The sequence below is a fragment of the Bos taurus genome, chromosome 1 (genome assembly GCF_002263795.3).
Source record: "Bos taurus isolate L1 Dominette 01449 registration number 42190680 breed Hereford chromosome 1, ARS-UCD2.0, whole genome shotgun sequence".
NCBI lineage: Eukaryota > Metazoa > Chordata > Mammalia > Artiodactyla > Bovidae > Bos > Bos taurus.
In genome coordinates, this window is record NC_037328.1 from 142118992 (window position 1) to 142134067 (window position 15076).

Genomic DNA, 15076 nt, shown 5'->3' on the forward strand with positions numbered 1-15076 from the left:
GAAATAGTCTGTCACTGTTTCCATTGTTTCCCCATCTATTTGCAGTGAAGTGATGGGACTGGATGCCATGATCTTAGTTTCTTTAATGCACTGCCATTTAGAGAAAGCCAGTTTCCACGTGGCCACTTCTATTCTCCCTGCCTCACAGGACTGTGAATGCCTCCAGGGCAGCCTTGTCTCACACGACCTCTATTTTTCTCCACCTGCTAACCTCTGCGAAACATCACATTTCTCACATTTCTCTCGGGGACTAAGGCACCACCTAACATCATCGAGGGGAGTCCTCCTGCTCTCCACAAAACCTTTATCACATCCGGTCACTTCTATTTCTGGTTCAACCTTGAGGTTCACCTCCATAGCAGGCAGCCACACCCAGCCCCACTACCTATATATTTGTGGGCAATCTGAACATGTTCATTCTGGGGTCTCAGACTCCTGACCCATAAAAGGGAAATTAAGATGCCCACCCCATATAGCTTTGGGGGGAGTATAAAGTGAGATACACCTGGTGTGTGCCACTTGATAATAGTTCCTCTTCCCCCCCACACTTCCATCCCCAATTAAGTCAACCCAGTACATCCTTCCTGTATCCCACTCCTGGCCAAGACCATCTGTGGTACCATATGCAGGCTTGCATACTTCCTGAATGCTGATTCCACATGCCCTCTGTCCCATTCCCATCCCCAGGAGCTATTAAAGGATGAACAGCAGACAATGCAAAGTCCAAATGAAAATGCAGATTTGCTGAGCACATAATTTCATGAGCAGAGTAGAGGACAGAGTTGAAAATTCCACCACCGAAGTCAATTAGTTACAAGGAAATGAGGCAGAGACGGGATTTCCAATTTGCCCTTAAAATGCCAAGGATCCATAACCAGGGCATATTTTCCCCCAAACACAGCACAGTAGCTTCTGTTCCTGGGAACACACCTTTACAAGATGTCTCAAGTGGTTCAGCATGTTTAACTTGGGGCTTCCTGCCTGATGGCCTGCACAGGCAGGGTCAGAGGTCAGCCTGGAATGTGGGCAACGGCTGGTCACAGCGCAAAAGAGGAAGGACAAAGAGGAAGAAACATGTGGAAACCCACTTTCGTGAGCTGCTGAGGTGCCCTCAGGGGCCTAAGAACCGTCTGCCCACTGGCAGGAACCACTGACCTCCACTGGTCACATTCAAGGAAGTTCTCAAGAACACTCCCCAAACTGAAGCCAGATCATGGCAGAACACAGGATTCCCACAAAGCTGGCAGCATCAGAGGGTGCAAACGACGGGAACCACTCTGGCCTTTCTTGAGGCCTGATGTGGCCACCTGCCTCTGGTCTGGCCTCTCAAGGAGTCCACTTCCTGGCTATTATAAGTGGTCCTTCTATGAACACTGGGGTGCCAGAATCTTTCTGAATTACAGTTCTCTCCCAGGGATATACCCAGGGACTGCTGGATCATATGCTAGTTCTCAGTGCTTTAGGGAACCTCCATGGTTTTTTCCATAGTGGTTGTACCAACTGACATTCCCTCCAACAGTGTAGAAGGGTCCCCTTTTCTCTACACCCTCTCCATCACTTGTTATCTGGTTCCTGCCAGACTTTTCAGCAATGGCCATACTGACCAGTGTGAAGTGATACTTCACTGCAGTTCTGATCTGCATTTCTCTAACAATTAGTGATGCTGAGCATCCTTTCACATGCCCATTTGCCATCCCTGGGCTTCCCTGGTGGCTCAGATGGTAAAGAACCTGCCTGCAGTGCAGAAGACCTGGGTTTGATCCCTGGGTCAGGAAGATACCCTGGAGAAGGGAATGGCTACCCACTCCTGTATTCTGGCCTGGAAAATCCCATGGACAGAGGAGCCTGGTCTGCTGCAGTACAAGGGGTCACAAAGAGTCAGACATGACTGAGCAACTAACATTTGGCCATTCCTAGGGATCTCTTCAAGAAAATCAGAGATACCAAAGGAACATTTCATGCAAAGATGGGCTCGATAAAGGGCAGAAATGGTATGGACCTAACAGAAGCAGAAGATATTAAGAAGAGATGGCAAGAATACACAGAAGAACTGTACAAAAAAGATAATCACGATGGTGTGATCACTGACCTAGAGCCAGACATCCTGGAATGTGAAGTCAAGTGGGCCTTAGAAAGCATCACTATGAACAAAGCTAGTGGAGGTGATAGAATTCCAGTTGAGCTATTCTAAATCCTGAAAGATGATGCTGTGAAAGTGCTGCACTTGACATGCCAGCAAATTTGGAAAACTCAGCAGTGGCCACAGGACTGGAAAAGGTCAGTTTTCATTCCAATCCCAAAGAAAGGCAATGTCAAAGAATGTTCAAACTACCACACAATTGCACTCATCTCACACACTAGTAAAGTAATGCTCAAAATTCTCCAAGCCAGGCTTCAGCAATATGTGAACCGTGAACTTCCTGATGTGCAAGCTGGTTTTAGAAAAGGCAGAGGAACCAGAGATCAAATTGCCAACATCCGCTGGATCATGGAAAAAGCAACAGAGTTCCAGAAAAACATCTATTTCTGCTTTATTGACTATACCAAAGCCTTTGACTGTGTGCATCACAATAAACTGTGGAAAATTCTGAAAGAGATGGGAATACCAGACCACCTGATCTGCCTCTTGAGAAATCTGTATGCAGGTCAGGAAGCAACAGTTAGAACTGGACATGGAACAACGACTGGTTCCAAATAGGAAAAGGAGTTCGTCAAGGCTGTATATTGTCACCCTGTTTATTTAACTCATATGCAGAGTACATCATGAGAAATGCTGGACTGGAAGAAACACAAGCTGGAATCAAGATTGCCAGGAGAAATATCAATCACCTCAGATATGCAGATGACACCACCGTTATGGCAGAAAGTGAAGAGGAACTCAAAAGCCTCTTGATGAAAGTGAAAGTGGAGAGTGAAAAAGTTGGCTTAAAGCTCAACATTCAGAAAACGAAGATCATGGCATCCGGTCCCACCACTTCATGGGAAATAGATGGGGAAACAGTGGAAACAGTGTCAGACTTTATTTTTCTGGGCTCCAAAATCACTACAGATGGTGACTGCAGCCATGAAATTAAAAGACGCTTACACCTTGGAAGGAAAGTTATGACCAACCTAGATAGCATATTCAAAAGCAGAGACATTACTTTGCCAACAAAGGTTCGTCTAGTCAAGGTTATGGTTTTTCCTGTGGTCATGTATGGATGTGAGAGTTGGACTGTGAAGAAGGCTGAGTGCCGAAGAATTGATGCTTTTGAACTGTGGTGTTGGAGAAGACTCTTAAGAGTCCCTTGGACTGCAAGGAGATCCAACCAGTCCATTCTGAAGGAGATCAGTACTGGGATTTCTTTGGAAGGAATGATGCTAAAGCTGAAACTCCAGTACTTTGGCCACCTCATGCGAAGAGTTGACTCATTGGAAAAGACTGATGCTGGGAGGGATTGGGGGCAAGAGGAAAAGGGGACGACAGAGGATGAGATGGCTGGATGGCATCACTGACTCGATGGATGTGAGTCTGGGTGAACTCTGGGAGTTGGTCATGGACAGGGAGGCTTGGCGTGCTGTGATTCATGGGGTCGCAAAGAGTCGGACACGACTGAGTGACTGATCTGATCTGATGACTTCCTTTGGCAAAATGGCTATTTAGGTCTTCTGCCCACTTTTTGACTTGTTTTTCTGTTACTGAGTTATACAAGCTATCTGTATATTTTGGAAATTAAGCCCTTGTCAACTGCATAATTTGCAAATATTTTCTCCCATTCCATAGGTTATCTTTTCATTGTGGTTTCCTTTGCTGTGCAAAAGCTTATGAGTTTGATTAGATCCCATTCGTTCATTTTTGCTTGTATTTCTATTGCCTTGGGAGACTAAGAAAACATCAGTATGATTTATGTCAGAGAATGTTTGGGCTATATTCTCTTCTAGGAGTTTTCTGGTATCTTGTCTTTATGCCATTTTGAGTTTATTTTCATGTGCAATGAGAGACCATGGTCTAACTTCATTGTTTTACAAGTAGCCATCCAGCTTTCCCAATGCCAGTTACTAAAGGGACTGTCTTTTCTCCATTGTACATTCTTGCCTCCTTTGATGAAAATTAATTGACTGTAGATACTTGGGTTTGTTTCTGGGCTTTCTACTCTGTTCCATTGATTCACAGGTCTGTTTCTGTGCCATACCAAGCTACTTTGATTAGTACACCTTTGTAATATTATCTGAAGCCTGAGTTATGATGCCTCCAGCTTTGTTCTTCTTGCTCAGGATTGATTTGGCAATTCTGTGTCTCTTATGGTTCCACATAAATTTTAGGATTATTTGTCTATGAAATATGTCTCCAGTCATTTGATAAGGACTGCAATCAATTTGTAGACTGCTTTGAGTATTACGGCCATTTTAACAATACTATTTCTTCTAATCAAAGAGCATGGGCTATCTTTCCATTTCTTTAAACAATATTTAATTTCCTTTATCAGTGTTTTATAGTTCTCAGCATATAAGTCATTCATTTCCTCAATCAACTTTATTCCTAAGTATTTTTTATGCAATTTTAAACAGGATTTTTTTTTAACTTTCCCTTTCTGATATTTCACTGTTAGTGTAAAGAAGTGCAACAGATTTATGCATGTTAATCCTGCATCCTGCTACTTTGCTGAATTCATTTATCGGTTCTAGTAGTTTTTGTGTGGCATCTTTTTTGTTGCTGTTCAGTGACTAAATTGTGTCTAGCTCTTCATGACCTCACGGACTACAGCACACCAGGTTTCCCTGTTCTTCACTATTTCCTGGAGTTTGCCCAAACTCATGTCCATTGAGTTGGTGATGTCATCCAGTCATTTCATCCTCTGTTGCCCCTTCTCCTGCCCTCGATCTTTTCCAGCATCAGGGTCTTTCCCAGTGAATCAGCTCTTCCCATCAGGTGGCCAAAGTACCGGAGATTCAGCATCAGCCCTTCCAGTGAATACTCAGGGTTGATTTCCTTTAGGATTGACTGCTTTGATCTTCTTGCAGTCTAAAGGACTCTCCAGAGTCATCTTCTCCACCACAATTTGAAAGCATCAGTTCTTCAGCACTCAGCCTTCTTTATGGTTCAGTGCTCATAACCATACACGACTACTGGAAAAACCATAGCTTTGACTATATATGTACCTTTGCTGGCAAAGAGATGTCTCTGCTTTTTAATCTGTTATCTAGGTTCGTCATTTTAAAAAAGAAAGCAGAGACATCACTTTGCCAACAAAGGTTTGTTGTGATTTTGGAGCCCGAGAAAACAAAGTCTTTCACTGCTTCCACTTTTTCTTCCTCTATTTGCCATGAAGTGATGGCACCAGATGCCATGATCTGAGTTCAGAAATACTGGAATGGGTTGCCATTCCCTCCTCCAGTGGACCATATTTTGTCAGAACTCTTCACTACAACCTGTCCATTTTGGGTGGCCCTGCATGGCATGGCTCATAGCGTCATTGAGTTACACAAGCCCCTTTGCCATGACAAGGCTGTGATCCATGAAGAAGTAGCATCTTTAGGTTTTTCTATATATAGTATCATGTCACTTGCAAATAAAGACAATTTTACCTCTTCCTTCCAGTTTGGATACCTTTTCTTTTTCTTTTCTGATTGCTGTGGCCTGCACTTCCAATAACTATGTTGAACAGAAGTGGTGAGAGTGGACACACTTGTTCCAGATTTTAGCAAGGAGGCTTTCAGCTTTTCACTGTTGTATATTACATTAGTGATGTGTATGTCATAAATAGGTTTTATAAAGAAGCCTCCTGAAGTCTGTGCTATCCTGGAAAAATCCCTTTGGTGCGTGGAATGCTCCTTTGTAGAAGGGAAGTTCAGTCTCCAGACTTTTTCAGCATGTAAGAAATCCTAGAACAAGGGACTGTAGATAGTACTCTTGTAGGGGGAAATGACAGAAAAATTCACAAAGTGTGAGATTCAGCCATTTTAACTACTGATCCTGGAGATACGTACCTTACACCAGTGGTTCTCAAAGTGTGGTCCCTGGACTAGCAAACAGTAACACCAGCAGCACCTGGGAATTTCTTGAAAAGGCAAATTCTTGGGTCCCTCCCCAGACCTGCTGGAGCAGCCTCTCTGGGCTGGGATCTCCATACTCTGCAAACCGTAAGGTATTTGCAAACCTTTAGGTTATTCTGATGCAGCTCAAGTCTGAGAACAGCTGCTTAACCTTAAATCTTTTTAAAACTTACACGGCTGCCAAAAGAAAACAAACAGCAACTGTGATCACTGGAGGACCACGGTAACAGTGCCAGGAAACCTGTGATCGCTGGAGGACCACAGTAACAGTGTCAGGAAACCTGTGATCGCTGGAGGACCACGGTAACAGTGTCAGGAAACCTGTGATCGCTGGAGGACCACGGTAAGTGTTAGGAAACCTGTAATCGCTGGAGGACCACAGTAACAGTGTCAGGAAACCTGTGATCACTGAAGGACCACAGTAATAGTGTCAGAAAACCTGTGATCACTGAAGGACCACGGTAACAGTGTCAGGAAACCTGTGATCGCTGGAGGACCACGGTAACAGTGTCAGGAAACCTGTGATCGCTGGAGGACCACGGTAAGTGTTAGGAAACCTGTGATCGCTGGAGGACCACAGTAACAGTGTCAGGAAACCTGTGATCACTGAAGGACCACAGTAACAGTGTCAGAAAACCTGTGATCACTGAAGGGCCAGGGTAACAGTGTCAGGAAACCTGTGATCACTGGAGGACCACAGTAACAGTGTCAGGAAACCTGTGATCACTGAAGGACCACAGTAACAGTGTCAGAAAACCTGTGATCGCTGAAGGACCACGGTAACAGTGTCAGGAAACCTGTGATCGCTGGAGGACCACGGTAACAGTGTCAGGAAACCTGTGATCGCTGGAGGACCATGGTAACAGTGTCAGGAAACCTGTGATCGCTGGAGGACCATGGTAACAGTGTCAGGAAACCTGTGATCGCTGGAGGACCATGGTAGCAGTGTCAGGAAACCTGTGATCGCTGGAGGACCATGGTAACAGTGTCAGAAAGCCTGTGATCGCTGGGGACCACGGTAACAGTGTCAAGAAACCTATGATCGCTGGGGACCATGGTAACAGTGTCAGGAAACCTGTGATCGCTGGAGGACCACGGTAACAGTATCAGGAAACCTGTGATCACTGGGGACCACGGTAACAGTGTCAGGAAACCTGTGATCACCGGAGGACCACGGTAACAGTATCAGGAAACCTGTGATCGCTGGAGGACCACAGTAACAGTGTCAGGAAACCTGTGATCACTGGGGACCACGGTAACAGTGTCAGGAAACCTGTGATCACTGGAGGACCATGGTACCAGTGTCAGGAAACCTGTGATCGCTGGAGGACCACAGTAACAGTGTTAGGAAGCCAGATTCATCCTGAATGTCAGTTAGGCTCAGGTCAGGATGACCTGTGTGTAACTTGGTGAGAAACGGTTTGAAAGGAGGGGTGATGTGGAGCAGATGTTCTCTGTGACAACTGAGGTTTACGAGGCAGCCCCCGTAATGATAACTGTTAGGAAATGATTCTGAAAAGAAGATTAAAGTGGGAGGAGTCACCCTACCTGACTCAAACTTAATTATAAAGGGACAGCAATGAGGACTCAGGTTTAGCTGGAGAGACAGAAGCATAGGTCAATGGAAATGGAGAACAGAGTCACACAAATATGCTCAACTGATTTTGAACAAAGGGTAGAAGGAGCTCAACTAAAGAAAGATGGTCTTTTCAACAGTGCTGGAGCAACTGGACATGCAGAGGCAAAAAAAAAAAAGAACTGTGACCTTACATCTTACACAAGGATTAATTCCTAACAGACAAGAAACTTAAAAGGATAAGAAAATCTTTGGAAACTAGGGCTAGCCAGCTTTTAGACTTATTACCAAAAGCATAGTTGACTAAAGGAAAACTGATAAATGGGACTTCACCAAAATTTAAAGATTTTGCTTTACAGAATTCACTGTTAAGAGGATGAACAAAGTAAAGAACCAGAGACATTTTAACAAACCATGTATCCATATGTAAGATACGCAAAGAACTCTTAAAACCCAAGGATAGGATAAAAATGCAAGCAACCCATTTGTAAAGTGGGCAAAAGACATAAACAGACATTTCACCAACAAAAACACTGGAATGACAAATGAGCACATGAAGGGATGTTCAACATCATTAGCCTCCAAGTACAAAGCACAATGAGACACCACTACACACCTCTCAGAACAGCAGAGACTGGGGCACCCATGCACCCTGGTGGCATGGAATTCAATTCGACAATTTCTGATGAATCAACATGGCCTATGACTCAGCAACAGTACCGGCTGGGTGGCCATCCCAGAGAAATGGAAAGTTCCATCCATATAAAAGCCTGTACACTGCTGTTGGGGGCAGCTTTATTCCTAACAGCCCCATCTGGAGATAACCCAGGGTGCCTCACTGAGTGCCTGGTTCTGTAGCCTATCTACAGTCTGGAATACTAGTCAGCAACTGAAAACATGGAACTCCTGACACACGACAGACCCTGGTGAGCCTCCAGAATGCTGCTGGGTGAAAAAAGCCAATCCCCAGCAGTTACATAGTGTGTGATCCTGTTCACGTTCTTGAAATGGCAAAATCAGTGAGAAGGGAACTAGAGCAGTGAGTGGCTGGTGGGGGTCAAGGAGGGGTTGGTGTGGAAAGACAGAGAGCATGAAGCTATTAGAGGGCTCCAACCGGGCTGGCATGTCCTGTGTCTGGACCCCATCAAGGTCACCATTCCTCCAGTCACCCAGTACTGGAGTTGTGCATGGTGGTACCACCAGTGGGAAGTGGATGAAGTGAATATGGATCTCTGCATTCTTTTTTACAACCACCTGGGTAGCCACAGTGATCTCCAAATCACAGCAGTTTAAAAGCGACTTCCAGCACAATGGGTGGGAATGGTCTGGATCCCAGTGGAAATAAAGTACATATGACCTTGACTGGACAGCTGGATATCTGAACACTGGCTGGGTATCTGGCCAGATTTTGACCACATTAAGGTGCCAGCATTAAACGCTTTAGGTGGGCTCACGTATGGCAGTTATTTTTAGAGTCCTTCTCCTGGAGAGACACACACCGAAACATTTACAGATGCAATGATGTGACCAGGGTTTGCCTCCGGGTCCAACCAGTGGCAAGTCCTGGACGGGGTGGAGGGGGCAGTCAGGCCCCGGGCAGCGGCAACTGGGGTGGTGATTGACGCATGACTGTTGCCAGCCTGCTTCCTGTGTTCAGGTTTTCATACGAAAACTCCTTGTGAGTGGCACCCATACACACTTCCCCTGTCCTCTTCTTCCATTGATTTTTTTTTTGAGTCCTGCCCCCAGAGCTGACTGAAGACACATGTCAAGTCCATTAAACATCTTTTTCTTCACCTCACTTGACCTCTGAGTCATGCCAGACGTGGCTGACCACCTTCCTCTCCCCACATTCACTCGCCATCACCTCCCATGCCCAAGTCCACCCAGGCCCTGATCCTACCTAACGCTTAGGTCCAGGCATGACTGACCTCTTTGACCTCTTTGATGGTCCCACAAAAGTATTGTGTGAAATGCTATTTCCGGTCCTTCACCTGACAGTATAAGTAGCTCAGCCTTACTTGAAACAGCTGTTCAATTCAGTTCAGTCGCTCAGTCGTGTCTGACTCTTTGCGACCCCATGAATTGCAGCATGCCAGGCCTCCCTGTCCATCACCAACTCCTGGAGTTCACTCAAACTCACGTCCATCGAGTCAGTGATGCCATCCAGCCATCTCATCCTCTGTCGTCCCCTTCTCCTCCTGCCCCCCAATCCCTCCCAGCATCAGTCTTTTCCAATGAGTCAACTCTTTGGCATGAGGTGGCCAAAGTACTGGAGTTTCAGCTTCAACATCAGTCCTTCCACTGAACACCCAGGACTGATCTCCTTTAGGATGGACTGGTTGGATCTCCTTGCAGTCCAAGGGACTCTCAAGAGTCTTCTCCAACACCACAGTTTAAAAGCATCAATTTTTCGGCACTCAGCTTGCTTCACAGTCCAACTCTTACATCCATACATGACCACTGGAAAAACCATAGCCTTGACTAGACGGACCTTTGTTGGCAAAGTAATGTCTCTGCTTTTGAATATGCTATCTAGGTTGGTCATAACTTTCCTTCCAAGGAGTAAGCATCTTTTAATTTCATGGCTGCAATCACCATCTGAAACAGCTGTGAGGGACATAATTTCCAGCATATTATAAATATTGACTTCTTAAAATAGTTCTGTGGCTCTTTAAGCATGTCTATTGGAATCAAAGCACCAGAGCGTGACATCCGGTCATAGGGTATGTGGACAAGCTCTTCTCCCCCTTCAGGAGGTGCTTCTGTCTCTACCAGCATTTGTTTCCATCACTGCAGGTGTTAAACCCCACGTGTTACATTGGTGCTTGAAATGACTACGGATCACCTTTTATACATATAGATCAAACTGGTCTTGATTTTCTAGGACCCTGAGTCTGTGGCAACTTCTCCTGGACTGAGCTATCGTTCCAATAACTGGGACACCACTGATCAAAATGGAAGTGCTGCCCACACCGGTGACCGCTGACCTGACACACAGGCTGGGATTAATGAGGTAAACAGGGCTTTCTCCCCAGTCCACTCATGTACGGTGGAATTTGATTCAGCTCCGCTCCTATCCTCTGCTCTCACAGATGTGAGTGCAGAAGGCTCTGCTCCACAGACAAGCAATTTTGCGGGGGAGGGGCTCTGTCACTACTTAGCGACAGCCACTGCCCGAGGTCTCCCAGACACCGTGATGCCCACACGCCTGTGAGCTGACCACGGCCCACACTGAGACTGGGGCTGGGGGTCGCCATGTCCTGGATGACGGGAGGGGCCTTTCTTAAGCCGGGAGCACTTCAGGAAGGTGAGGACCAGGGCCGCGAGCGCAGGGCAAGGGTCTCTCCCACCCTGAGGGGCAGTTTAAAAATGCTGCTGGTCTCCTGGGCCCTGATTCCCTGACCACGCCCCAACCTGCACACCTGTCAGCTGCCTTCAGCGAATGGCACCGCCTGTCACCCCTGCACATTCCCCAACAGTCCAGTAGCAAGGCCCGCCTCACTCTGGAAACACTCCTTGTCCTGTCCTGACTCCTCATCTCCCCTCTGCCTCCACCCTGTTTCTAAGGGAAAGACACAGGTTTGCTGGACCCCGCCCAAAGCCCCCAGGGGTGTCTGGCTCTCAGGGTGAACTCTGAGTAGAGTACAGCCTGTGCTGCCCTGACTCGGCCACACAAAGCTTGCTGCCACCCCAGGGCCTTTGCACTTGCCCTCACCCCAGATCTCCACTGAGGAACACTGGTTTCCATTCAGCCATCCCCTCCCCAGATAGACCTTCTGGGTCCCCACTGCCCAAGTGCGCCCACCCCTGCCCCAACCCCCACCTCCACCTGCCACCCTTCCTGCCTTCTCCTCCAGGCTCCAACCACTATCCATCTCCTCCCCTCCAGAACATTCGATCTATGGGGCAGGGCCTTCTCTCTTCTCTGCAGCACCCGGCAAGGAACAGCTGCTTGAACGATGGCCGATGAATGTAGGCATACATGAACTGTGTGAGATGAACTCAGCGAGTATTGTCATGGGTCACAACTGTGAAAAGGAGGCTGAGAAAGCATTTGAGTCCCTGCTCACAAACTCGGCCTCTCAAATCCCATGTCCAAGAAACAGCTGCCTTCAATCTCTCTCAAACCTGCAGAATGGGTGCTGCGTTCTCCGGCCTTCTACACAGACAATGGTATGTGAGACACATATGCCAAGCTAATGGAGTTCTTTCTCAAATACCATTATTCCCAGAAAAGCTATTAGCCTCGCAGTTGAGTTTTGTTTTGGTTTATGGGTGTTCTGGAAAAATATAAATGTTTTTTCTGTTTACAAAATAGAACATATTACTACTGCATTCTTTGTTGGCAATTTTTCTGCAAAAATATGAATCAAAGATATAGGAGGAAAAAACTACATAGGATAAATCCTACTATTTTTCCTCTTCAAAATTCAAACTACAGTTGTTTTCTTAACCATTCAACCACCATAAGGTAGTGATGTCAAGGAAATGCAGAGAAGCAGAATGAAGCAGTGAAAATGTGGAAAATGTGAAAATATCCAGATTTGAAACAAAATATGGTAGCGGTATGTGTGTAGTGGGGGGAGAGAGAAGAGGGGGGCTGACTTATAAAACAAAGTGTCCACAATCATTCCAGGCAGAGTTCACATTGTTGGCTCTAAAGATTTGTTACAAAACCAGTTGCTCATTTACTTTTCATCCTTAATACTTCCAGGAACTTAACAGTGTTCTCCAAATTGATCTGGTGAGTCCAGATTTTATGAGAGTGGCTTAGGCAACCCTGATATTTGTGGGCTGGCAGCTTTAACTATGTACACGGGTCCACGTGTCTCTGATCACACACTTTTTTTCTACCATTTTAATCTACCCATGGTGTACCCAGTGGTGGGGAGAGGGCAATTTCTGAGCGTTTGTGGATTAAAAAAAATCTCATCCACTACATTAAGATCTTAATAAACACAAAATAACGATAACCATCAGGAAGGTGGATATTTCCATAGGGCGTTTCCACTTGTCCCCTCAAAGCTGACCCTCACCGGTCCGACATCCTCTCCAGAGGCCACATGGCCTGCTGGTCCACCTGTCCGCGCCAGGGCGGGGCCAGCGCACCCCTTCCCAGCACGGCCACCCACCCGGAGAGTGGGCACATGTCACCTGTCCGTGGGTTTCACTATCTTGCCTCTGCCACGCAAGGGTTTACATAAACGGGATGCAGGGTGCTCTTGGGGATGGGGGTGGGGTGGGCAGCCCCATCGCCCAAATTCAGGGGTCTGCCTTTGTAATCTCAGAAGCCAGGGGTCCAGGGACCCTCCCTGTGCGCCCCCGGAGGCTGGGCCCAGGACGGGGGAGCGTGACATCACGAGGGACCGTCGGCGACGAGGGCGCCCGGGGGCGGGACCGCGGGCCGGGGGCCGGGGGCGGCGGACCCCCTGCGCCGCGCCCACGGGCGAGCGCGGCCCCGGCCCCGCGCCGGGAGCCGGCCGCCCGGGGTGCGGGGGGCGGCGAGGGGCGGCAGGCGGCGGGGCCCGCGGCGGAGCCGGCGGCGGCGGGCGGGCGGGCAGGCGGCGCGCAGGGTGATCCCGGAGCGGCTCCGGGAAATCCAGCCGGGTTTTGACTCCGATCGCCCACGGTGCCCGCAGCCGGCGAATGTAACAAAGAACAGGCGGCATGGCGGATGGACCGGGGCGGGCGGCGGGCCGGGCGGGGCCGGGGGCGGCAGGCCGGGCCGGGGCGCGCGGGGGCGGCCGGCCGGGGGTGGCTGGCCGGGGCGGCGCGCGCGGGGGCGGGCGGCGGGCGCGGGACCCGGGCTTTACCTGCCTTTGGAATGTGCAGAGCGGGATCGGATCCGGACTCCGGGTTGCGATCCGCTCCGGAAACTGCGCAGCACCGGAAGCCGGGGGGCGGCAGCGAGGCATTGTGGGAGTTGTAGTCCTCGCGGGACGCGGGCGGCGTGGACGCGAGAGCCTGGACAGGAGAGCGGGAGCGGGCGGCCTGGGCCTGGACTGGGCGGTGTGGCCGCGGAGCAGGCGGTCTGGACTGGGGAGCGGGCAGGGCGGACCGGGAGCGGGTGGTGTGGACGGGGCCCCGGGCGGCGTAGACTGGAGAGCCTGGGAGTAGGAGGTGTGGACGCGGAAGCGGGCGGCATGGACCAGCGAGCAGCAGGGCGCGGGTCATGTGGACCGAGAGGAGGTGGCACAGACCGGTGGAATGGTAGCGGACGCGGTGGACCGGGGCAGTGGGATTGCGGATCGCATGGACGAGGGGGACCGGAGCGGCGTGGACTGGACTGGCAGGGCGCGGGCGAGGCGTGGACCGGTCGCTGGGTGAACGGGCGGTGTGGATCCGGATCGGGCGGCAGACGCGTAGCGGGTTCCGGCTGCCCTTTCCCCGGGGCCGGAGGGGGCGTCAAGCGGCCGCGCGCACCCCTTCCCCGGTGGCGTGGCGGATCCGGATACCCGCGACGGGTTCGCGGGTTCACGTTGGCAGCTCGCACACCGCCACCCAGCGCGGACCTTTCTTCTGACGGTTCCCTCGAGACTTAATTTCCTGGGGGTGGGGGAGGGGAGGTGAAAGAGAGTCGAACTTTCTTTTTTTCTAACTTATTTATTTTTTAATTGAAGGATAATTGCTTTACAGAGTTTTGTTTTCAGTCAAACATCAAGAATCAGCCATAGGTGCACCCATGTCCCTTCCCTCCAGAACCTCCCTCCCCTCTCCTTCCCCATCCCACTCTTACAGGTTGTTACACAGCCCCTGTATGAGTTCCCTGGTCATACAGCAAATTCCCATTGGCTATTTATTTTACATATGGTATTGTAAATTTGCATGTTACTCTCTCCATACATCTCAACCTCCACCCCCACTACCCCCCACCCCGCCGGTGTCGATAAGTCTGTTTGCCGCCCAGGAATAACAATTTCTGAATTTAGCCCACAGACCTGCTTGTTACCTTTCTTGGTCATCTTTCTGTCCACTTGGTAAAGGCTTAGAGGCTCTTGACTTGCTTGCCAAGCTCCTAAATTAGAGCAGCTCACTGGTGAGTGGAGATCCTGCCTTTTAAGTTCAGGCCCTGGGAGTCCCCAGAGTTCTGCCTTAACCACTGCCCCACACTGCGCTGTGCCAAGTACCTATAGGCACCCCGGATGCTGCGAACTTGAGGCCAGAGCGCCACTGCCTGGCACAAACTGTTTCTGTCCCCTCTGCCTTCCACCCAAGCTTGGGGGAGGGATGGGGCTTGTATGGTCTCAACCCTTATCATTCACTGAACAAACAGTCACAGAGGAATAGAAACAGAAGAGACCAGAAGGATCCTTCATCTAGTCCTGGGCGCTCAGATTTGGCAATGTAGCTGCCTTGGCTCAGAGATTAAAACGTCTGCCTGGAATGTGGGAGACCCGGGTTCGATCCCTGGGTGGGGAAGATCCACCTGGAGAAGGAAATGGCAACCTACTCCAGTACTCTTGC

At 49.1% G+C, this 15076-nt stretch overlaps 1 protein-coding gene across 2 annotated transcripts in view; it reads right to left on the reverse strand.

The window, feature by feature from the left end:
* Positions 1-14862, reverse strand: part of PRDM15 (PR/SET domain 15) — a 69266-nt gene extending 54404 nt beyond the window's left edge. The window contains exon 1 of one of the 2 annotated variants that reach the window (XM_024996507.2): positions 13430-14862. In XM_024996507.2, the coding sequence (XP_024852275.1) occupies positions 13430-13786 (357 nt within the window). In that variant the 5' untranslated portion in view covers positions 13787-14862. Of the gene's footprint in view, positions 1-13425 lie in introns of both variants that reach the window. The other variant, XM_024996511.2, reaches the window with a different exon arrangement.
* Positions 14863-15076: the final 214 nt, after the last annotated feature.